Source organism: Coregonus clupeaformis, chromosome 6, assembly GCF_020615455.1.
Source record: "Coregonus clupeaformis isolate EN_2021a chromosome 6, ASM2061545v1, whole genome shotgun sequence".
NCBI classification, from domain to species: Eukaryota; Metazoa; Chordata; class Actinopteri; order Salmoniformes; family Salmonidae; genus Coregonus; species Coregonus clupeaformis.
Window position 1 is genome coordinate 13,117,562 of NC_059197.1, and position 25,382 is coordinate 13,142,943.

The 25,382-nt window shown below is 44.2% G+C and overlaps 1 protein-coding gene across 1 annotated transcript in view; it reads left to right on the top strand.

Moving 5' to 3' along the window:
* Positions 1-25,382, top strand: part of urb1 (URB1 ribosome biogenesis homolog) — a 70,426-nt gene continuing 45,044 nt past the window's right edge. Inside the window, exons 1-21 of the mRNA XM_041877897.2 lie at positions 1-203; positions 605-744; positions 867-1,018; positions 1,137-1,266; positions 1,868-1,964; positions 2,097-2,182; positions 2,388-2,513; positions 2,827-2,957; positions 3,884-4,079; positions 4,388-4,525; positions 5,256-5,429; positions 11,832-11,943; positions 15,495-15,626; positions 16,151-16,263; positions 18,899-19,018; positions 20,189-20,305; positions 20,635-20,773; positions 22,521-22,691; positions 23,969-24,162; positions 24,383-24,601; positions 24,713-25,282. Coding sequence (XP_041733831.2) covers positions 68-203; positions 605-744; positions 867-1,018; positions 1,137-1,266; positions 1,868-1,964; positions 2,097-2,182; positions 2,388-2,513; positions 2,827-2,957; positions 3,884-4,079; positions 4,388-4,525; positions 5,256-5,429; positions 11,832-11,943; positions 15,495-15,626; positions 16,151-16,263; positions 18,899-19,018; positions 20,189-20,305; positions 20,635-20,773; positions 22,521-22,691; positions 23,969-24,162; positions 24,383-24,601; positions 24,713-25,282 — 3,393 coding nt within the window. The 5' untranslated portion in view covers positions 1-67. The remainder of the gene's footprint in view (positions 204-604; positions 745-866; positions 1,019-1,136; positions 1,267-1,867; positions 1,965-2,096; positions 2,183-2,387; positions 2,514-2,826; positions 2,958-3,883; positions 4,080-4,387; positions 4,526-5,255; positions 5,430-11,831; positions 11,944-15,494; positions 15,627-16,150; positions 16,264-18,898; positions 19,019-20,188; positions 20,306-20,634; positions 20,774-22,520; positions 22,692-23,968; positions 24,163-24,382; positions 24,602-24,712; positions 25,283-25,382) is intronic.

The following is a 25,382-nucleotide window of genomic DNA, read 5'->3' on the forward strand; positions in this document are numbered from 1 at the left end:
TGTGTAGTCAGCGAGACCGGTGGCTAAAAAATATTTGAACGCTTTCTCGCTTTACCTCTCAAACAAGATGGGGAAGAAACGGTCGAGTGAAGATGTGGATGAGTCCAACACGCATGCGAAGAAAGGAAAAGTATCTGAGACAGCGGAGTTCAATGGAACCGTTTTTAAAGCCATGTTGAAGGAGCCGACCAAGGCAATGAAGGGTGAGTGGCAGTGTTGCTATTAGCTACCGTTAGCTAGCTAGCTACAATGGCGCTATAACGTTTTAGTAATTTAGCAGACGCTCTTATCCAGAGCGACTTACAGGAACAATTAGGGTTAAGTGCCTTGCTTAAGGGCACATCGACCGATTTTTCACCTAGTCGGCTCGGGGATTAGAACCAGCGACCTTTCGGTTACTGGCACAACGCTCTTACCCACTAAGCTACCTGCCGCCCTAATAACGTATTGTTCTCAACTTTGCAGTGATATGATTGCACTCTTTGTTTTCATTATTTTGCAGATAGGATGTCAATTATCAAAGGTGTTAGCTGTGTTGTCATTGAATATGTCAATACTAAACAACCGCTGTCTGTTTTCAAAACTCGTTCTCTCTGCACTGCAGGCTTGGAGACATTCATCACGACAGCAAAGAAGCTGCCATGCTCTGACCTGTATGACGTCGTTGAGGGCTACATCAAGATCTCCATGGAGTGTTCTGAGATCTTCAAACTGCTGGAGGGAGACAAGCAGAAGGAGAGCGAAGTACGTAGAGTACAGCATTTGCTTCTGTCAGTCTCCTGTTCACTGGAAATCAGTCTATTCACTCACTCACACACACTATGTAATAATCTGTTAGACATCACATTGTCCTTGTCTCTGTCCAGATGATGGTGATCTTCCAGAGTTTGGAGATGATTCTGCTACGTACGGCCAGTGATCTCTCTCATTTCAGCATGGTGGGATCCACTATAGTCAAGAAGGCTGTCTCCAGCATTATGAAACTCATACAGACATCCCTACACTCAGAAAACCACAGGTACATTGGAACATGAAGCAAGTTTTGTTTGAACAAAATCCAGATTGTGTGTGTGTGTGTGTGTGTGTGTGTGTGTCTCTCTCAATCTAACATAGTGTTGCCGTCTCCTCTGGGCCAGGTTTGTCCGTCAGTGCCTGAGTTTCCTGTCAGCCATGGTGTCCCAGGGAGCAGACACAGCCAGAGAAGTCTTCAGCCACTTCCACTTCACCAAAGGCCTGTCTGCTCTGGCCAAGAGGAAGGATAAGATGGTAAGAGACCTGGCTAGTGTCTGGCTGCATCCCAAATGGCACCCTATTTCCTATATAGTGCACTACTTTTGACCAGGGCCCCATAGGGAATAGGGTGCCATTTGGTGCACCCTCGGTATGAAGGGTTTATAGTCCTCTTTAGTGTCGTTGTAAACCAACTGTTGGGTTCCTCTGCTCTTCTGTAGTGTCGTGTATAACTAAGGCCAAGAGGTCATCCTGACCGTTTGATCTGAACAGGAACCACTATGTCCCATAGTTAGAACCAGGGCTTGGATTCAGGTTATAACTATACATCTCTAACCACTAGTATTCTGTGATCACATTCATCTCTCTCTCTCTCTCTCTCTCTCTCTCGGTCTCTCTCTCTCTCTTTCGCTCTCTGTCTCTCTCTCTGTCTCCCTGTCTCTCTCTCCCTCTCTCTGTCTCTCTCTCCCTCTCTCTGTCTCTCTCTCTCTCTACCTCTGTCTCTCTCTCTACCTCTGTCTCTCTCTGTCTCTCTCGCTCTCTGTCTGTCTCTCTCTCTACCTCTGTCTCTCTCTCTACCTCTGTCTCTGTCTCTCTCTGTCTGTCTCTCTCTCTACCTCTGTCTCTCTCTCTCTAGGGTAGACCTGATGTCCGCATGGCTTACATCCAGTTTGCCCTCTCCTTCCTGGTCTCTGGTGACAACGCTACTATTGGACAACTACTGGAGATGAAAGGTCAGGATTATACTACATTTCAAAATGACGGAAGATATAACAAGAATAATGCGAATAAAATACGTTTGAAAATATAGGAATATAGGCCTACCTTTCCAGTGTTTCATGATGAAATGTTTTATTGTTTGTCAGATTTCCTGCCAGACATTCTAAGCAGCGGACTGAAGGAGGATCGTATATCCATTGTCAACCTGATTCTGTCTACTCTGCAGACTAAGGTAGGGCCTACTCTCTTATCTCAGTGACTTGTCATTTCCACCTTTAGTTTTCAGGGTAATGAGTGAAAATGGCTATTTAGTCAGGGTGATTAGGAGACGTTATAAGGTGGTTGTACGTGCTCATGACAAGTATTATAGTGCATTAATAACTGCATCCTAATGCAGACTTTAAGTGACGTGTAACAGAGTGTTTCCTCTGCTGAAGGTGGTCCAGAGCAAAGCCATCAGTAAGACCCAGAAGGTCCGTTTCTTCACCCCGTCTCTCCTGGCCCAGATTGCATCTCTCTACAGGTGGAATGGCATTGTGGATGCAAGCACAGACGACAGCAAGGTAATGGCTCCATCCAATAGTTTTCTCTCTCTCTCTCTCTCTGTTAGAGCTTTGGGCCAGTAACCGAAAGGTCACTGGTTCGAATCCCGGAGATGACAAGGTGAAAAAATCTGTTGCTGTGCCCTTGAGCAAGGCATTTAACCCCAATTGCTCCAGGGGCGCTGGACAACGGTGACCCTGGCCATGACCCCACTCCCTGGGGGTGTCTCCAGGGGGCATCGGGATATGCAAGAAACACATTTCCGTTACACCCCCTACATGATTCTCACTCACAATCATCACTGAGTGTTGTTTTGAATGTCCATTTCTTCAGATGGCAGAGAATGCAGAGGAAGCAGGGAAGATGGTCGTGAGGGAACTGGTTCACAACTTCCTCCTGGATTTGTGCTGCTCCCGGAAACATGGCATCAGTTTCTATGACCCCAGCTTTGGAACGGCCGGCAGGTCAGTCATGGATCTCCCTCTCCTCTGTCCCCTCTCTCTCTCTCCTCTCTCTCTCTCTCTCCTCTGTCCCCTCTCTCTCTCTCTCCTCTGTCCCCTCTCTCTCTCTCCGCTGTCCCCTCTCTCTCTCTCTCTCCTCTGTCCCCTCTCTCTCTCTCCTCTGTCCCCTCTCTCTCTCTCCTCTGTCCCCTCTCTCTCTCTCTCCTCTGTCCCCTCTCTCTCTCTCTCTCTCTCTCCTCTGTCCTCTCTCTCTCTCTCTCTCTCCTCTGTCCCCTCTCTCTCTCCTCTGTCCCCTCTCTCTCCTCTGTCCCCTCTCTCTCTCTCTCTCTCCTCTGTCCCCTCTCTCTCCTCTGTCCCCTCTCTCTCTCTCTCTCTCTCTCTCTCTCTCTCTCTCTCTCTCTCTCTCTCTCTCTCTCTCTCTCTCTCTCTCTCTCCTCTGTCCCCTCTCTCCCTCTCTCCTCTGTCCCCTCTCTCTCTCTCTCTCTCCTCTGTCCCCTCTCTCTCTCTCTCTCTCCTGTGTCCCCTCTCTCTCTCTCTCCTCTGTCCCCCCCTCTCTCTCTCTCTCTCCTCTGTCCCCTCTCTCTCTCTCTCTCCTCTGTCCTCTCTCTCTCTCTCTCTCCTCTGTCCCCTCTCTCTCTCTCTCTCTCTCTCTCTCTCTCCTCTGTCCCCTCTCTCTCTCTCTCTCCTCTGTCCCCTCTCTCTCTCTCTCTCCTCTGTCCCCTCTCTCTCGCTCTCTCTCTCTCCTCTGTCCCCTCTCTCTCTCTCCTCTGTCCTCTCCTCTCCTTCTCTCTGTTCTACCTCCTCTATTTCCTCAATCTTTGCTGCCCCTCTCTCTCCCCTTTCTCCATCACCCTCCTGAAGTTGTTGTGTGTGTCTGTCTGTACAGCAGACATAGTCCTGATATTGTTCTGTGTCTGTCTTCTGTCCAGGGCTGGTAACATTGTGCTACTACAGTTTGTGGTAGGGCTGAAGCAGGCTACAGAGGATGACCTGGTGTCTGATCTGGTGGTTAATATACTAAGGGTCAGCCCTGACGTCTTGCCCAGGTTCTTCAAGGAGACACAGTACTCCTTCACCCCTCGCCTCAAATCTGCCTGGACGGACAACATCACTCTGCTCAAGAAGGTTAATAACCTGTTTGTTTCATTGGTTTTATTGGTTTTATAAAGTTATTTTTATTACCTTTTCAAACCTCGGGGACAGTCCTGTCTGTTACTTTGGCACCAACAACATAGAGAATTCTAAGATGTATTCTGTTGTATAAATGTATAAAGATCTGACGTCACCATACACACTGGGGCCGCTCCTACCTTACAGAAATCAACAGACAAAATGTGAATCTGCCAAGACTGCCACAATTGGCTGTCCTTTGCCTGTCAATCATAGGCACTGTCATTTTCGATAGCTGTTAACGGCTCTGTCCTGTCTTACAGATCTATGAGTCTCAGCCGGAGGTGTCCAAGGCCTTCCAGACCAGAGAGGTCGTTCCTCTGCCACGCCTCCTGTCCATGGTGCTGGTGACATCACTTCCTCCCGTCTGTAACAAGGCCTTCTTCACGCAGGGCATCAACGTGAGTTACGACACGTCACCTGTTACAGCACGTCACCTGTTACAGCACGTCACCTGTTATAGCACCTCACCTGTTACAGCACGTCACCTGTTATAGCACGTCACCTGTTATAGCACGTCACCTGTTACAACACCTCACCTGTCACATCACCTCACCTGTTACAACACGTCACCTGTCACATCACCTCACCTGTTACAACACGTCACCTGTTACAGCACGTCACCTGTCACAACACGTCACCTGTTACAGCACGTCACCTGTCACAACACGTCACCTGTTACAGCACCTCACCTGTCACAACACGTCACCTGTTACAGCACCTCACCTGTCACAACACGTCACCTGTTACAGCACCTCACCTGTCACAACACGTCACCTGTCACATCACCTCACCTGTTACAACACGTCACCTGTTACAGCACGTCACCTGTTATAGCACGTCACCTGTTACAGCACCTCACCTGTCACAACACGTCACCTGTTACAGCACCTCACCTGTTACAGCACCTCACCTGTTACAGCACGTCACCTGTTACAGCACGTCACCTGTCACAGCACGTCACCTGTCACAGCACCTCACCTGTCAGTCAAGACACAGAGGGTGACATTGTAATAATATAATGGTTATTAAGCAGACTTTTTATCCACACTTTGGTGATGTAAATGTTGCCCAATGTTTCCAGTTCTGGACTATTCACCCATCTTTCCTCTATCTGTGTGTCTGTCCCAGTTTACCAACGCGGTGGTTCAGCACACGACCCTGTCCCTGATGTCGTTCCTCCTGAAGAGAGCTCAGAGGAACATAGAGTTCTGTCTGGACCGCTCTGTGTGGCTCGGCTCTGATCTGTACACGCCGGCCAACATGGAGGACTTCATACAGCAGTACAGTGAGGCGCTCGGCAAGGTAACCTACACGTATATCCTCACTGGGAAGCAGCCCGTGCTCCAAGCTTTTATGTTTTACTGTACAGTGATCCCTCGCCACTTCGCGGTTCACTTATCGCGGATTCGCTATTTCGCGGATTTTCATAATGCATTTTTTTTTTTTTGGTGCATTGTGCTCTGCATTCTGATTCGCTAAAAACTCACTCCCGCTTCTTGTATCAAAACATGCTACGAATTGTGCTATCATTTTGTCGTCTCGTGCAGTTATGTGTACGTACATAAAACAGCTTGGCAAATTTACATTAAGTTGGCCAAATTATCTTGTAATTTCGAACATCTCCTAAACCCATAATGTCGACGAAACGGCCTGGACCGACAAAAGCACCTGCGGATGGCGACGATGAAAGAGAAGAGGGAGAAGAGGACACGAGAGATGAGGAGGAAGGACTAACGCTTGGTCGCTTAGCAACCATGGTGCGAATGGCCACTGAACTTAAGCGAGTAGCTGAGGAATGGGACCCTTTGATGAGCCGTTCGTTACAGTTCTCCAACGTAATCGATGGTGGCATGTCGGGTGTACAAGGATCTTTTTGCAAAGAAGAAAAAAGAGCGACAACAGCTGCCTATCACTATGTTCTTCTCCCGAACAAACACACCTGCACCGCGGGCTTCAGAAGAAGAGAACACTGCAGAGCGCAGTCAGGGATGCAGCGGCCCAGTCTGAAGAGCAGTGAAACGGCCTACACGTGAGTCACTGTATTTGTATACATGTAATAGTTGCTAATTGTAAAAAAAAAAAAGTTTTCTATTTCGCGGATTTCACTTATCGCGGGTCATTTTCGGAACGTAACCCCCGCGATAAACGAGGGATTACTGTAGTTCTATTGTATATATACTGTATGTTGACTTTGTCTAAATTCCTGACTGAATTCTGCCTGTATTCTGTCTGTATATGTATCTATTGCTGGCAGCACTGATTCACTAAGTTAAATTCTGGGTATGTGTAAATGTACTTGGAAAATAAAAGTGATTCTGATTCTGGAGATTTAGTACTGTATACCTACTGTAGTACTGTATACCTACTGTATACCTACTGTATACCTACTGTAGTACTGTATACCTACTGTATACCTAATGTAGTACTGTATACCTACAGTAGTACTGTATACCTACTGTATACCTACTGTAGTACTGTATACCTACTGTATACCTACTGTAGTACTGTATACCTACTGTATACCTACTGTATACCTACTGTATACCTACTGTAGTACTGTATACCTACTGTATACCTAATGTAGTACTGTATACCTACTGTATACCTACTGTAGTACTGTATACCTACTGTAGTACTGTATACCTACTGTATACCTACTGTAGTACTGTATACCTACTGTAGTACTGTATACCTACTGTATACCTACTGTTACCTACTGTAGTACTGTATACCTACTGTTACCTACTGTAGTACTGTATACCTACTGTAGTACTGTATACCTACTGTAGTATTGCATACCTACTGTAGTACTGTATACCTACAGTAGTACTGTATACCTACTGTAGTACTGTATACCTACTGTAGTACTGCATACCTACTGTAGTACTGCATACCTACTGTAGTACTGTATACCTACAGTAGTACTGTATACCTACTGTAGTACTGCATACCTACTGTATACCTACTGTATACCTACTGTAGTACTGTATACCTCCTGTAGTACTGTATACCTACTGTAGTACTGTATACCTCCTGTAGTACTGTATACCTACTGTAGTACTGCATACCTACTGTATACCTACTGTAGTACTGTATACCTACTGTATACCTACTGTAGTACTGTATACCTACTGTATACCTACTGTATACCTACTGTAGTACTGTATACCTCCTGTAGTACTGTATACCTACTGTAGTACTGCATACCTACTGTATACCTACTGTAGTACTGTATACCTCCTGTAGTACTGTATACCTACTGTAGTACTGTATACCTACTGTATACCTACTGTATACCTACTGTATACCTACTGTAGTACTGTATACCTCCTGTAGTAATGTATACCTACTGTAGTACTGTATACCTCCTGTAGTACTGTATACCTCCTGTAGTACTGTATACCTACTGTTACCTACTGTAGTACTGTATACCTACTGTTACCTACTGTAGTACTGCATACCTACTGTAGTACTGTATACCTACTGTAGTATTGTATACCTACTGTAGTACTGCATACCTACTGTAGTACTGTATACCTACAGTAGTACTGTATACCTACAGTAGTACTGTATACCTACTGTAGTACTGTATACCTACTGTAGTACTGCATACCTACTGTAGTACTGTATACCTACAGTAGTAATGTATACCTACTGTAGTACTGTATACCTCCTGTAGTACTGTATACCCACAGTAGTACTGTATACCCACAGTAGTACTGTATACCCACAGTAGTACTGTATACCCACAGTAGTAATGTATACCTACTGTAGTACTGTATACCTACTGTAGTACTGTATACCTACTGTAGTACTGTATACCTCCTGTAGTACTGTATACCTACTGTAGTACTGTATACCTACTGTAGTACTGTATACCTCCTGTAGTACTGTATACCTACTGTAGTACTGCATACCTACTGTAGTACTGTATACCTACTGTAGTACTGTATACCTCCTGTAGTACTGTATACCTACTGTAGTACTGCATACCTACAGTAGTAATGTATACCTACTGTAGTACTGCATACCTCCTGTAGTACTGTATACCCACAGTAGTACTGTATACCCACAGTAGTACTGTATACCCACAGTAGTACTGTATACCCACAGTAGTAATGTATACCTACTGTAGTACTGTATACCTACTGTAGTACTGTATACCTACTGTATTACTGTATACCTCCTGTAGTACTGTATACCTACTGTAGTACTGCATACCTACTGTAGTACTGTATACCTACTGTAGTACTGTATACCTCCTGTAGTACTGTATACCTACTGTAGTACTGCATACCTACAGTAGTAATGTATACCTACTGTAGTACTGTATACCTCCTGTAGTACTGTATACCCACAGTAGTACTGTATACCCACAGTAGTACTGTATACCCACAGTAGTACTGTATACCCACAGTAGTAATGTATACCTACTGTAGTACTGTATACCTACTGTAGTACTGTATACCTCCTGTAGTACTGTATACCTACTGTAGTACTGTATACCTCCTGTAGTACTGTATACCTACTGTAGTACTGTATACCTCCTGTAGTACTGTATACCTACTGTAGTACTGTATACCTACTGTAGTACTGTATACCTACTGTAGTACTGTATACCTACTGTAGTACTGTATACCTCCTGTGGTACTGTATACCTACTGTGGTACTGTATACCTACTGTAGTACTGTATACCTACTGTAGTACTGTATACCTCCTGTAGTACTGTATACCTCCTGTAGTACTGTATACCTCCTGTAGTACTGTATACCTCCTGTAGTACTGTATACCTCCTGTAGTACTGTATACCTACTGTAGTACTGTATACCTACTGTAGTACTGTATACCTACTGTAGTACTGTATACCTACTGTAGTACTGTATACCTACTGTAGTACTGTATACCTACTGTAGTAGTGTATACCTACTGTAGTAGTGTATACCTACTGTAGTACTGTATACCTACTGTAGTAGTGTATACCTACTGTAGTAGTGTATACCTACTGTAGTAGTGTATACCTACTGTAGTACTGTATACCTACTGTAGTAGTGTATACCTACTGTAGTAGTGTATACCTACTGTAGTACTGTATACCTACTGTAGTAGTGTATACCTACTGTAGTAGTGTATACCTACTGTAGTAGTGTATACCTACTGTAGTACTGTATACCTACTGTAGTAGTGTATACCTACTGTAGTACTGTATACCTACTGTAGTAGTGTATACCTACTGTAGTAGTGTATACCTACTGTAGTAGTGTATACCTACTGTAGTAGTGTATACCTACTGTAGTAGTGTATACCTACTGTAGTAGTGTATACCTACTGTAGTAGTGTATACCTACTGTAGTAGTGTATACCTACTGTAGTAGTGTATACCTACTGTAGTACTGTATACCTACTGTAGTACTGTATACCTACTGTAGTACTGTATACCTACTGTAGTAGTGTATACCTACTGTAGTAGTGTATACCTACTGTATACCTACTGTAGTACTGTATACCTACTGTAGTACTGTATACCTACAGTAGTACTGTATACCCACTGTAGTACTGTATACCTACTGTAGTACTGTATACCCACAGTAGTACTGTATACCTACAGTTTATTCAGAGCCCTTCCCTTTTTCCACATGTTGTAACATTAAAGCCTTATTCTGAAATGGATTAAGTAAATAATTCCCCTCATCACTCTACACACAATACCCCATAATGACAAAGCGAAAACAGGTTTTTAGAAATGTTTGCAAATGTATTAAAAATAAAAAACAGCAATACCTTATTTACATAAATATTCAGACCCTTTGCTATGAGACTCGAAATTGAGCTCAGGTGCATCCTGTTTCCATTGGTCTTCCTTGAGATGTTTCTACAACTTGATTGGAGTCCACCTGTGGCAAATTCAATTGATTGGACATGATTTGGAAAGGCACACACCTGTCTATATAAGGTCCCACAGTTGACAGTGCCTGTTAGAGCAAAAACCAAGCCATCAGGTCAAAGGAATTGTCCGTAGGGCTCCAAGACAGGATTGTGTCGAGTCACAGATCTGGGGAAGGGTACCAAAACATTTCTGCAGCATTGAAGGTCCCCAAGAACACAGTGGCCAAAATTCTTAAATGGAAGAAGTTTGGAACCACCAAGACTCTTCCTAGAGCTGGCCGCCCGGCCAAACGGAGCAATCGGGGGAGAAGGGCCTTGGTCAGGGAGGTGACCAAGAACCCCATGTAGTCCCAGTAGTCCCCTGTAGCTCAGTTGGTAGAGCATGGCGCTTGCAACGCCAGGGTTGTGGGTTCGTTTCCCACGGGGGGCCAGTATGAAAATGTATGCACTCACTAACTGTAAGTCGCTCTGGATAATGACGTCAATGTCAATCTGACAGAGCTCCAGAGTTCCTCTGTGGAGATGGGAGAAACTTCCAGAAGGACAACTATCTCTGCAGCACTCCACCAATCAGGCCTTTATGGTAGAGTGGCCAGACGGAAGCCACTCCTCAGTAAAAGGCACATGACATCCCGCTTGGAGTTTGCCAAAAGGCACCTAAAGGACTCTCAGACCATGAGAAACAAGATTCTCTTGTCTGATGAAGCCAAGATTGAACTCTTTGGCCTGAATGCCAAGCGTCACGTCTGGAGGAAACCTTGCACCATCCCTACGGTGAAGCATGGTGGTGGAAGCATCTTGCTGTGGGGATGTTTTTCAGCATCAGGGACTGGGAAATAGGTCAGGATCGAGGGAAAGATGAACGGAGCAAAGTACAGAGAGATCCTTGATGAAAACCTACTCCAGAGTGCTCAGGACCTCAGACTGGGAAGAAGGTTCACCTTCCAACAGGACAACGATCTTAAGCACACAGCCAAGACAACGCAGGAGTGGCTTCGGGACAAGTCTCTGAATGTCCTTGAATGGCCCAGCCAGAGTCTGGACTTGAACCCGATCAAACATCTCTGGAGAGACCTGAAAATATCTGTGCAGAGACGCTCCCCATCCAACCTGACAGAGCTTGCGAGGATCTGCAGAGAATAATGGGAGAAACTCCCCAAATACAGGTGTGCCAAGCTTGTAGCGTCATACCCAAGAAGACTCGAAGCTGTAATCACTACCAAAGGTGCTTCAACAAAGTATTGAGTAAAGGGTCTGAATACTTACGTAAATGTGATATTTCCGTTATTTCTTTTTAATACATTTGCAAAAATGTCTAAAAACCTGTTTTTGCGTTGTCATTATGGGGTATCGTGTGTAGATTGATAAGCAAAAAAAAACAGTTGAAACCTTTTTAGAGTAACGTAACAAAATGTGGAAAAAGTGAAGGGGTCTGAATACTTTCCGAATGCACTGTACTGTAGTACTGTATACCTACTGTAGTACTGTATACCTACTGTAGTACTGTATACCTACTGGGGAAGGCAACATACAGTAGACCTCCTACCTGCTAAACTAAATGCAATATTGCACAATGTGGACTATTATCTAGATCCAATGGAAAACTCCTTTATCTGGCTGAATGACCACTCTGCATGAACAGGTTGGGCCACTCTGACGGCTGCGCAATAGAGTGGATGAGATCAACTGAACTCTGGGTGTCCATGTTCTCTCTGTAGAACTGAACTCTGGGTGTCCATGTTCTCTCTGTAGAACTGAACTCTGGGTGTCCATGTTCTCTCTGTAGAACTGAACTCTGGGTGTCCATGTTCTCTCTGTAGGTTCTACCGGACATGACGAGCATCGTGTCCAAATGGCAGTCATTGACCAAGAAGGAGAAAGGAGCGAATGAAGGGGATGCCAAAGAGGCTGCAACTAAAGTTGAACAACCCGGTATATGTCTTACATTTTAATATATTTACTGTCGGTGGAATGTTCTCTTCCTTGAATTATAATCTTCATACATACAGTTGAAGTTTACATACACGTAGGTTGGAGTCATTAAAACTAGTTTTTCAACCACTCCACACATTTCTTGTTAACAAACTATAGTTTTGGCAAGTCGGTTAGGACATCTACTTTGTGCATGACTCAAGTAATTTTTCCAACAATTGTTTACAGACAGATTATTTCACTTATAATTCACTGTATCACAATTCCAGTGGGTCAGAAGTTTACATACACTAAGTTGACTGTGCCTTTAAACAGCTTGGAAGATTCCAGAAAATGATGTCATGGCTTTAGAAGCTTCTGATAGGCTAATTGACATCATTTGAGTCAATTGGAGGTGTACCTGTGGATGTATTTCAAGGCCTACCTTCAAACTCAATGCCTCTTTACTCGACATCATGGGAAAATCAAAAGAAATCAGCCAAGACCTCAAAAAAGAAATTGTGCACCTCCACAAGTCTGGTTCATCCTTGGGAGCAATTTCCAAACGCCTGAAGGTACCACGTTCATCTGTACAAACAATAGTACGCAAGTATAAACACCATGGGACCACGCAGCCGTCATACCGCTCAGGAAGGAGACGCGTTCTGTCTCCTAGAGATTAACGTACTTTGGTGCGAAAAGTGCAAATCAATCCCAGAACAACAGCAAAGGACCTTGTGAAAATGCTGGAGGAAACAGGTACAAAGGTATCTACAGTGAGGGGGAAAAAGTATTTGATCCCCTGCTGATTTTGTACGTTTGCCCACTGACAACGACATGATCAGTCTATAATTTTAATGGTAGGTTTATTTGAACAGTGAGAGACAGAATAACAACAAAAAAATCCAGAAAAACGCATGTCAAAAATGTTATAAATTGATTAGCATTTTAATGAGGGAAATAAGTATTTGACCTCCTCTCAATCAGAAAGATTTCTGGCTCCCAGGTGTCTTTTATACAGGTAACGAGCTGAGATTAGGAGCACACTCTTAAAGGGAGTGCCCCTAATCTCAGCTTGTTACCTGTATAAAAGACACCTGTCCACAGAAGCAATCAATCAATCAGATTCCAAACTCTCCACCATGGCCAAGACCAAAAAGCTCTCCAAGGATGTCAGGGACAAGATTGTAGACCTACACAAGGCTGGAATGGGCTACAAGACCATCGCCAAGCAGCTTGGTGAGACTGTGACAACAGATTTACATTTACATTTTAACAGATGGTTTTAACAGATGGTGCGATTATTCGCAAATGGAAGAAACACAAAATAACTGTCAATCTCCCTCGGCAGTGGGGGTCCATGCAAGATCTCACCTCGTGGAGTTGCAATGATCATAAGAACGGTGAGGAATCAGCCCAGAACTACACGGGAGGATCTTGTCAATGATCTCAAGGCAGCTGGGACCATAGTCACCAAGAAAACAATTGGTAACACACTACGCCGTGAAGGACTGAATGAAATCCTGCAGCGCCCGCAAGGTCCCCCTGCTCAAGAAAGCACATATACAGGCCCGTCTGAAGTTTGCCAATGAACATCTGAATGATTCAGAGGAGAACTGGGAAAAAGTGTTGTGGTCAGATGAGAGCAAAATCGAGCTCTTTGGCATCAACTCAACTCGCCGTGGTTGGAGGAGGAGGAATGCTGCCTATGACCCCAAGAACACCATCCCCACCGTCAAACATGGAGGTGGAAACATTATGCTTCGGGGGTGTTTTTCTGCTAAGGGGACAGGACAACTTCACCGCATCAAAGAGACGATGGACGGGGCCATGTACTGTCAAATCTTGGGTAAGAACCTCCTTCCCTCAGCCAGGGCATTGAAAATGGGTCGTGGATGGGTATTCCAGCATGACAATGACCCAAAACACACGGCCAAGGCAACAGAGGAGTGGCTCAAGAAGAAGCACATTAAGGTCCTGAAGTGGCCTAGCCAGTCTCCAGACCTTAATCCCATAGAAAATCTATGGAGGGAGCTGAAGGTTCGAGTTGCCAAACGTCAGGCTTGAAACCTTAATGACTTGGAGAAGATCTGCAAAGAGGAGTGGGACAAAATCCCACCTGAGATGTGTGCAAACCTGGTGGCCAACTACAAGAAACGTCTGACCTCTGCAAAACATGACTTAGTACTTGGTGGCAAAACCCTTTTTGGCAATCACAAAGGGGTCAAATACTTATTTCCCTCATTAAAATGCAAATCAATTTATAACATTTTTGACATGCGTTTTTCTGGATTTTCTTGTTGTTATTCTGTCTCTCACTGTTCAAATAAACCTACCATTAAAATGATAGACTGATCATGTCTTTGTCAGTGGGCAAACGTACAAAATCACCAGGGGATCAAATACTTTTTTCCCTCATTGTATATCCACAGTAAAACTAGTCCTATATCGACATAACCTGAAAGGCTGCTCAGCAAGGAAGAAGCCACTGCTCCAAAACCGCCATAAAAAAGCCAGACTACGGTTTGCAACTGCACATGGGGACAAAGATCGTACTTTTTTGAGAAATGTCCTCTGGTCTGATGAAACAAAAATAGAACTGTTTGGCCATAATGACCATTGTTATGTTTGGAGGAAAAAGGGGGTTGCTTGCAAGCCGAAGAACACCATCCCAACCGTGAAGAACGGGGGTGGCAGCGTCATGCTGTGGGGGTGCTTCGCTGCAGGAGGGACTGGTGCACTTCACAAAATAGATGGCATCATGAGGAAGGAAAATGATGTGGATATATTGAAGCATCATCTCAAGACATCAGTCAGGAAGTTAAAGCTTGGTCGCAAATGGGTTTTCCAAATGGACAATGACCCCAAGCATACTTACAAAGTTGTGGCAAAATGGCTTAAGGACAACAAAGTCAAGGTATTGGAGTGGCCATCACAAAGCCCTGACCTCAATCCTATAGAACATTTGTGGGCAGAACTGAAAAAGCGTGTGCGAGCAAGGAGGCCTACAAACCTGACTCAGTTACACCAGCTCTGTCAGGAGGAATGGGCCAAAATTCACCCAATTTATTATGGGAAGCTTGTGGAAGGCTACCCGAAACATTTGACCTAAGTTAAACAATTTAAAGGCATTTCTACCAAATACTAATTGAGTGTATGTAAACTTCTGACCCATTGTGAATGCGATGAAAGAAATAAAAGCTGAAATAAATAATTCTCTCTACTATTATTCTGACATTTCACATTCTTAAAATAAAGTGGTGATCCTAACTGACCTAAGACAGGGCATTTTTTACTATAATTAAATGTCAGGAATTGTGAAAAACTGAGTTTAAATGTATTTGGCTAAGGCGTATGTAAACTTCCGACTTCAACTGTATTTGAAATTGACCTACTCCTTAACCAATATGGTATTTTTCCTAATTTCTATATTGTCCCGACTATAACCCTCTTTAATTGAACGAGGGGTGACTGACTCTCTCCTATCGGTCTCTCTCCCGTCTGTCTGTCTCTCCCGTGCGTCTGTCTGTTTTCTCCCGTCTGTCTGTCTCTCTCCCGTCGGTCTCCTCCAGGCCCGCCAGGCCCCGAGTCTCCAGAGGTCATCCTCCTAAAGGCCCTCATCCTTCAGGTGATGTGTCTCTACCAGAAGGTGGTCCCTCACCTGGTCAGCCAGAGCAGGTTCGACTTCAGCAAGCTGCTCAAAGGTACTGGTCTATAAACTGAATGGTTTGACTTCAGCAAGCTGCTCAAAGGTACTGGTCTATAAACTGAATGGTTTGACTTCAGCAAGCTGCTCAAAGGTACTGGTCTATGAACTGAATGGTTTGACTTCAGCAAGCTGCTCAAAGGTACTGGTCTATGAACTGAATGGTTTGACTTCAGCAAGCTGCTCAAAGGTACTGGTCTATAAACTGAATGGATGGAAGACTGATTGATTTGATTTGCTCTGTTGCTCTTTATTAGTCATGTTAAAAATATGGAAGTTGTCTTCTTGATGTAGTAACACAATGTAATATATATTAATTTGCTTTACATTGTGTTACTACATTAAGAAGACCATCATATTTTTTAACATGACTGTAGTTATTGTATAGTTGTCACATCATTCTTAGTATCTGTATTGGGATCCAAAAGGCCTGTGAAATTATCCACTGATTGGGGATATCTTTAGGGATCATGTCCAAGTAAATTAAGTTAATGGTTAATGTATCTTGTCTCTCTCTCCCAGGTATCGTGTCAGAGAAAGGTATGAGGGAGGAGGTTCCTCCTGTACTCCAACACCACATACTACAGCTGGCCCTGGACCTGCCGGCCAGCAAGTTCTCCTGGTTCAGAGTTCAGGTGAGCTTCTAGACCAGCAAGTTCTCCTGGTTCAGAGTTCAGGTGAGCTTCTAGACCAGCAAGTTCTCCTGGTTCAGAGTTCAGGTGAGCTTCTAGACCAGCAAGTTCTCCTGGTTCAGAGTTCAGGGGAGCTTCTAGACCAGCAAGTTCTCCTGGTTCAGAGTTCAGGTGAGCTTCTAGACCAGCAAGTTGTCCTGGTTCAGAGTTTAGGGGAGCTTCTAGACCAGCAAGTTCTCCTGGTTCAGAGTTCAGGGGAGCTTCTAGACCAGCAAGTTGTCCTGGTTCAGAGTTCAGTTTAGAATGGAGCAGTACTTTTAATATCCCCTGCTTAAAGGCCATATCAGGAGTGTGGAACAGACCAGGGGTTGTCCTGTCTGCTATCTCCTGGAGTGACTTCAACGGCAATGTGAGACAAAATCAACAGTAAAAGGCTGTTATTTGCAGGGGCGCAACTTTGGTTTGGAAGTGGTGGGGACATAAATTTGCGGGGGGTCTGGGGGGGTCCTCCCTCAGAATTATTTTGGGCATCTAAAGCTCATTTCCTGCATTTCTACACATTCTAATATGACCCTTTTGGAGTCACTTTTATTGTAAATAAGAATATAATATGTTTCTAAACGCTTTTACATTAATGTGGATGCTACCATGATTATGGATAATCCTGAATGAATTGTGAAAAATGATGAGTGGATATGTTATAGACGCACAAATATCATACCCCCCCCCCAAAAAAAAATGCTAACCTCCCCTGTTATTGTAATGGTTAGAGGTTAGCATGTCTTGGGGGTATAATATTTTTGCATCTGTAACGTTCTCATCATTATTCATGATTCATTCAGATTATCTGTAATGGTAGCAGTAATCCACATTTAATGTAGAAGTGTTTAGAAACATTCTGTTCTTATTTACAGTGAAAGTGTCCCCTGTAGCTCAGTTGGTAGAGCATGGCGCTTGCAACGCCAGGGTTGTGGGTTCGTTTCCCACGGGGGGGGGGGGCGGGGCCGTATGAAAATGTATGCACTCACTAACTGTAAGTCGCTCTGGATAAGAGCGTCTGCTAAATGACTAAAATGTAAAGTGACTCCACAATACATTATTTACCAGTAATTTCTATTTGCCAGAAAATAATCTGAAACACAACCAAAACAAACAGCAAATATATCCAACAAATGTGTAGAGTCACAAGGTTGATGTAATCATTGTGTGCTATGAATATGGGAACAAATACTTCACTTTTGACTACTTTAATACACATAAGTGAATTTGTCCCAATACTTTTGGTCTCCTAAAATGGGGGGTGGACTATGTACATAAATTGCTCTAATTTCCAAACGGTTCACCCGATATGGATGAAAATACCCTCAAATTAAAGATGACTATCTTCACTTTAACTTCAGTCATTGTTTGATTTCAAATCCATACTTTTGGAGTATAGAGCCAAAAGAAGAAAAAATGCTTCACTGACCCAATAATTACAGAGCTGTAATTAATATCACAGGCCTAATAGTATTGTAGAGCTCTTTTGACTTGTACACAATATAGTTGGGTCACCTGGTCCTGTCCCTAGGGGTCCACCACCCTGCAGCGCCCCACCACCCTGCAGCGCCCCACCACCCTGCAGCGCCCCACCACCCTGCAGCGCCCCACCACCCTGCAGCGCCCCAACCCAACACACCCCACTCAGCTTTAGGGTCTTAGTGAAACATTCATTATTGGTTTCAGGTGTATTCCATATAGGGCATCAAGACCTTATGAAAGTTGCGCAGTACATTTTACATTTAAGTCATTTAGCAGACGCTCTTATCCAGAGCGACTTACAGGAGCAATTAGGGTTAAGTGCCTTGCTCAAGGGCACATCGACAGATTTTTCACCTAGTCGGCTCGGGGATTAGAACCAGCGACCTTTCGGTTACTGGCACAACGCTCTTAACCACTAAGCTACCTGCCGCCCCGTATTAACAGGTCCATGGGCCGCAGGCCATGTCACCCTTTTCATTTTTGTATTTTTATATAAAAACAATATACATTTGTGTGTCAATTTCAACCAGCCCACCCAACAAAATAAATCTGGCTTCTATCCTGTAAGTGTTATTTCATGCTCTTTCAGGTTCCCTAACTGACTAAAAGTCTTTCCGCACTGGGAGCAGTGGTATGTCTTCTCCTCCTGTGTGTGTATTGTCTCATGCTTTTTCAGGTTCCCTAACCGGGTAAATGTCTTTTTACACTGAGAACAGTGGTAGGTCTTTTTTCTCTGTGTGTGTTCTCTCATGATATTTAAAGCCCCCTAACTGGGTAAAAGTCTTTCCACACAGGGAGCACTGTGTGGTCAAATATAATGATAAATAGCTTGACATTTCTGACATACATTGTGGGAGGATAACCAACCTTCCAATTGATGGCAATGCATTTCTTAGCCGCTATAAATGCCTGGTTACACAGTTTCTTCTGATAAGTCTCCAGTATCAACATCTCCGAGCAAACAAAAAAAGGGAGAATGGAGAATCTGTAGACGTGCTGAGATAAAATAACATACTCTTGGACAGAATTCCAAAGGAAAGCCTAGGATTTGTTTCTCCTTTATGACCCTGTGGTCATGACATTACTGTCCTGCTGTTGTTTCTCCCCTCTCTGTCAGGATCATGTGGAGACAGAGGCGGGCTCTGGGGAGAAGTCTGTGTTCTTCCTGCTCCTCAAGATGTTTGTGAGCAGCAACAACAGCCACCTGAAGATCTCCACCAGGAAACTGGTGGTCAAGGTGAGCACACATACTGCCTCAGCTCACTCCTGGTTTGAATCACATACTGGGCACTCTATTCCCTAACATAGTGCACTACTTTTGACCAGTGGTGGAAAGTACTTAAGTAAAAAATACTTTAAAGTACTACTTAAGTAGTTTTTTGGGGTTATCTTTACTATTTATATTTTTGACAACTTTTACTTTTACTTCACTACGTTCCTAATGAAAATAATGTACTTTTTACTCCATACATTTTCCCTGACACCCAAAAGTACTCGTTACATTTTGAATGCTTAGCCGGACAGAAAATGGTACAATTCACACACTTATCAAGATAACATCCCTGGTCATCCCTACTGCGTCTGATCTGGCGGACTCACTAAACACAGATGCTTTGTTTGTACATGTCTGAGTGCTGGCGTGTGCCCCGGGCTATCCATAAATAACAAAAACAAGAAAATTGTGAAGTCTGGTTTGCTTAATATAAGCAATTTGAAATGATTCATACTTTTACTTTTGAAACTTAAGTATATTTAAAACCAAATACTTTTGTAGACTTTTTTTTAATCAAGTATTATTTTACTGGGTGACTTTCACTTTAACATGAGTAATTTTCTATTAAGGAAATATTTACTTTTACTCAAGTATGACAATTGGGTACTTTTTCCACCACTGCTTTTGACCAGGGTGTCACGCCCTGGCTCTGGGGACTCTTATATGTTGAGCCAGGGTGTGGATTGTCTATGTTGTATTTTCTATGTTTTGTTCTAGTTCGTGTAGATCTATGTTGGCCAGGGTGGTTCCCAATCAGAGGCAGCTGATTCTCGTTGTCTCTGATTGGGAACCATACTTAGGCAGCCTGTTGGCACTAGTTTCTTGTGGGATCTTGTTCTGTATAGGTTTGTGTTGGTGAACCTTTAGACTTCACGTATCGTTTTGTTGCATTGTTTAAAGTACAAAGTACTCATTAAAAGATGTACGCCCATCACGCTGCGCCTTGGTCTGCCTCTTACAACGATCGTGACACAGGGCCCATAGTGGGTCAAAAGCAGTTCACTATATATTGAATGTAGTGTACCCACTGACTCTCTTCGCCCAACGTAGAAAGAAGATGAATCGTAGGGTACTTACTAAGTACACCTACAAAGAGTTCCTGTTAAACTCCTTTCCCTCCACTGTGTGGTATAGGTGCTGAAGGACAGTGGAGTGTTTGAGTACACCTGGTCTGAACTGGAGCTTTGGCTGAATCACCTACTCAAACTAGAACCAGACCAGCAGGATACAGTCATACACTTCCTGGAGAGGGTCAGTCACCTGGTCTACCTCCATAGATACAGTTGATCGATCGATCAATTGATACGTCAATCAATTAATAAATCAATCATAGATACCCTCAATCGATCAATCTATCATTACGCTACGATCTTCATCATAAGTAGCATAAAATAAAATATCAACACCTTCTTACCCGAGGCCTTTCGCGCTTAGGGATTGATTGGTTGATTGTTTGATTGGGTGGTTGATTGTTTGATTGCATTATGCTATTTATGATACAGTATGTGTCTGTCTTCTCTGTGATGTGTGTATGTCCCCAGGTGCTGGTGTGTAACCCTGTGATGTGTGTATGTCCCCAGGTGCTGGTGTGTCTGGTGTGTAACCCCTACACCTACACAGACAAGGTGGCTAGTCTAGTCCAGGACGCAGCCTTTCTACAGGCCAATCTCAGCGGACAGGACGGAGACACCGCCAGCATCCCCATCTCACACATAGACGGTTGGTGACTACTATATAATTACTAGTGAAGACAAAGCCTTGGCCTGGTGTGAAACGGAGTGGGGAAAAAAAGTATTTAGTCAGCCACCAATTGTACAAGTTCTCCCACTTAAAAAGATGAGAGAGGCCTGTAATTTTCATCATAGGTACACGTCAACTATGACAGACAAATTGAGAGAGAAAAAATCCAGAAAATCACATTGTAGGATTTTTTATGAATTTATTTGCAAATTATGGTGGAAAATAAGTATTTGGTCACCTACAAACAAGCAAGATTTCTGGCTCTCACAGACCTGTAACTTCTTTTTTAAGAGGCTCCTCTGTCCTCCACTCGTTACCTGTATTAATGGCACCTGTTTGAACTTGTTATCAGTATAAAAGACACCTGTCCACAACCTCAAACAGTCACACTCCAAACTCCACTATGGCCAAGACCAAAGAGCTGTCAAAGGACACCAGAAACAAAATTGTAGACCTGCACCAGGCTGGGGAAGACTGAATCTGCAATAGGTAAGCAGCTTGGTTTGAAGAAATCAACTGTGGGAGCAATTATTAGGAAATGGAAGACATACAAGACCACTGATAATCTCCCTCGATCTGGGGCTCCACGCAAGATCTCACCCCGTGGGGTCAAAATGATCACAAGAACGGTGAGCAAAAATCCCAGAACCACACGGGGGGACCTAGTGAATGACCTGCAGAGAGCTGGGACCAAAGTAACAAAGCCTACCATCAGTAACACACTACGCCGCCAGGGACTCAAATCCTGCAGTGCCAGACGGTCCCCCTGCTTAAGCCAGTACATGTCCAGGCCCGTCTGAAGTTTGCTAGAGTGCATTTGGATGATCCAGAAGAGGATTGGGAGAATGTCATATGGTCAGATGAAACCAAAATATAACTTTTTGGTAAAAACTCAACTCGTCGTGTTTGGAGGACAAAGAATGCTGAGTTGCATCCAAAGAACACCATACCTACTGTGAAGCATGGGGGTGGAAACATCATGCTTTGGGGCTGTTTTTCTGCAAAGGGACCAGGACGACTGATCCGTGTAAAGGAAAGAATGAATGGGGCCATGTATCGTGAGATTTTGAGTGTAAACCTCCTTCCATCAGCAAGGGCATTGAAGATGAAACGTGGCTGGGTCTTTCAGCATGACAATGATCCCAAACACACCGCCCGGGCAACGAAGGAGTGGCTTCGTAAGAAGCATTTCAAGGTCCTGGAGTGGCCTAGCCAGTCTCCAGATCTCAACCCCATAGAAGATCTTTGGAGGGAGTTGAAAGTCTGTGTTGCCCAGAGACAGCCCCAAAACATCACTGCTCTAGAGGAGATCTGCATGGAGGAATGGGCCAATATACCAGCAACAGTGTGTGAAAACCTTGTGAAGACTTACAGAAAACGTTTGACCTGTGTCATTGCCAACCAAGGGTATATAACAAAGTATTGAGAAACTTTTGTTATTGACCAAATACTTATTTTCCACCATAATTTGCAAATAAATTCATTAAAAATCCTACAATGTGATTTTCTGGATTTTTTTTCTCATTTTGTCTGTCATGTACCTATGATGAAAATTACAGGCCTCTCTCATCTTTTTAAGTGGGAGAACCTGCACAATTGGTGGCTGACTAAATACTTTTTCCCCCCACTGTAGCTAGTGAAGACAAAGCCTTGGCCTGGTGTGAAACATAGCTAGTGAAGACAAAGCCTCGGCCTAGTGTGAAACATTGTACTGCTGTATCTCTAGACGTGCTGGACATGGTTGATGTGATCATGGAGGGCAGCGAGGGGGAGACGGAGGAGCTGGGCCCGGCGCTTAGTGATGACCTCATCCTCCAGACCTTCCCTTTCAGTGCCGTGGTACCTGCTGTCCTGGAGGCCAGGAACAAACTACCTGCTACCTACAGAACGGAGAAAGGTAAACTACTGAAGTACTTCCTGGCTGGCCGTCTGGGGCTCGTTCAAACACTCAAAGCCTTGTTTGCTTCTTTGTAAATGTGGTGTGAACCATCCAATGTGGTGTGAGCCATCCAATGTGGTGTGAGCCATCCATAGCCATCCAATGTATGTGTCTTGGTGCGTGTGGGTGTTCATAGATGTTTCTAATCCCTTCTCTGTATTTGACCCTAGGGGTGGTGTATAATATAATGTTGTGTATTTGACCCCAGGGATGGTGTATAATGTAATCTTGTGTATTTGACCCCAGGGATGGTGTATAATATAATCTTGTGTATTTGACCCTAGGGGTGGTGTATAATATAATGTTGTGTATTTGACCCTAGGGATGGTGTATAATATAATCTTGTGTATTTGACCCCAGGGATGGTGTATAATGTAATCTTGTGTATTTGACCCCAGGGATGGTGTATAATATAATCTTGTGTATTTGACCCCAGGGATGGTGTATAATATAATCTTGTGTATTTGACCCTAGGGGTGGTGTATAATGTAATGTTGTGTATTTGACCCCAGGGATGGTGTATAATGTAATTGTTAAGATAATTTATTAACTAACTATTTCAGTGTCTCTGTGCATCTCCCAAAAGGTTATAAGGCTTTTGGATCAGAAACGGACAGAGCTCCCAGTCTGCAATAGTCAGAGATCTTTATTCATTGAGAATTCTGTTATCACAATTTCAGAGTCCATCTTTTATACACACACGTCATACAATAATCCCACCCCTCTGTAGGCGGCTGTATATTTCCACTGTACCTGGGTTTAGCTCATGTTTTCCTCTGTTCTCCTGACCATCAGGTCACACACACACACATGAACACACACACACACACACACACATATTCTTATCATAGGCTGCATTCCTTAGTTATCGCCTCCTCACAATATCCTGCCAGCCTTTCACTCCCCCTCCCTGTGTGTTTTGGGAACCAGTCTATACTCTGTTGCTGGGATATAAACACATTTGATTAATTCTCTTAAGCTCTAGTCTACTAATTAGTCATACATTATTAGTTTAACTGAGGGAGTAACATTTTAGTCATATCTTACTCACACATTTCTTTATCAGTAATCTTGTGTATTTGACCCCAGGGATGGTGTATAATGTAATCGTGTGTATTTGACCCTAGGGGTGGTGTATAATATAATCTTGTGTATTTGACCCCAGGGATGGTGTATAATGTAATCGTGTGTATTTGACCCTAGGGGTGGTGTATAATGTAATCTTGTCTATTTAGGTGTGGTATATGACTACATGGCAACAGTCCTATGTGATGTGCTCCACTGTCAGAGAGACCCTCTGCCCCTCAGCCTGGCCCTTCTACAGTACGATAAAGAGCTGGACTCCTCTGAAGACCCTCCCCATCCCTCCATCATTCACCTCCATCACTACTACACAACATGGCTGCCCCAACAGGCGCGGGAACATCTGGTCAGAACACCTCCCTCTCCTCACGATCATGCAGATAACTTATTATTATTGTGTTTTAATATCGGTCTTATTACATGTAGTAGTGTTATCATGTTCATACGTGTTCATAATAGCATTATTTGTAAAAGTGTGTTTAGAGTATTTAATAGTGGTAATTACAATTGTATTATTATGTATCCACAACAAACTCCTGTTCTATCGTCTCTCCTCTGTCCGACAGTTCCAGTCCTGTGAAAGCCCTGTCGATGTCTCTCCTACTCCTGTGACCTTTGCTGACCTACTGAAGACAACCTACAGCCAAGGGGCCTCTGCCCTGCTAGAAGAGTCCTTCAGACGGAGAATAGAGGAGCGTCTGGCCGCTATGACGACGGCTGAGTATCCTGTTGCAGCCAAGCAGATCCTACTGTACATCAAAACCACTGTGGACAACTTCAGCATGGTACAGAGAAACACTCGCCGAACCTTTATGTGAACGCTGCTTTGTCTCGCTGTTATCAAGCTGCGTCTGCCGTGACCTGTTCCTAACACGTTGCCTCCTGTCTCTCCACAGTTGTCTATAGACACAGGGCTGCTGGCGCTGAATGTCCTGATGGGAGTTCTCCAGGGGTTGGTGTTGAGGCTTCAGAGCCCACAGGAACAAACTGAGGCAACCGAGGTAGAGCCCATGGTCACAGCAGAGACTGAGCCCATGGTCGCAGCAGAGACTGAGCCCATGGTCACAGCAGAGACTGAGCCCATGGTCACAGCAGAGACTGAGCCCATGGTCGCAGCAGAGACTGAGCCCATGGTCACAGCAGAGACTGAGCCCATGGTCACAGCAGAGACTGAGCCCATGGTCGCAGCAGAGACTGAGCCCATGGTCACAGCAGAGACTGAGCCCATGGTCGCAGCAGAGACTGAGCCCATGGTCGCTGATCAGAAGGCAGCAGAGACAGCCGTACCCATGGCTGTGGTTCCTAAGGTGGCAGCAGAGACTGAGCCCATGGCTATGGGTCAGGACACAGCCACAGTAGTAGATCCAGCCAAGGCAGCAGAACCCAAAGCTGTGGACCTCCTGGAGGGATCAGATCTCTTCCTGGAGGTCAACCCCTCTTCGGAAGTAGAGGACAACGACAACCTGGTAGGAGCCTTTTTACTGGAAGTAGAATACCAGATGTAGTAGTCAGTAACTCTTTGTTGCATATCTTTAGAGTTGTACCCTTGTTCTCCTTTGTTTACTG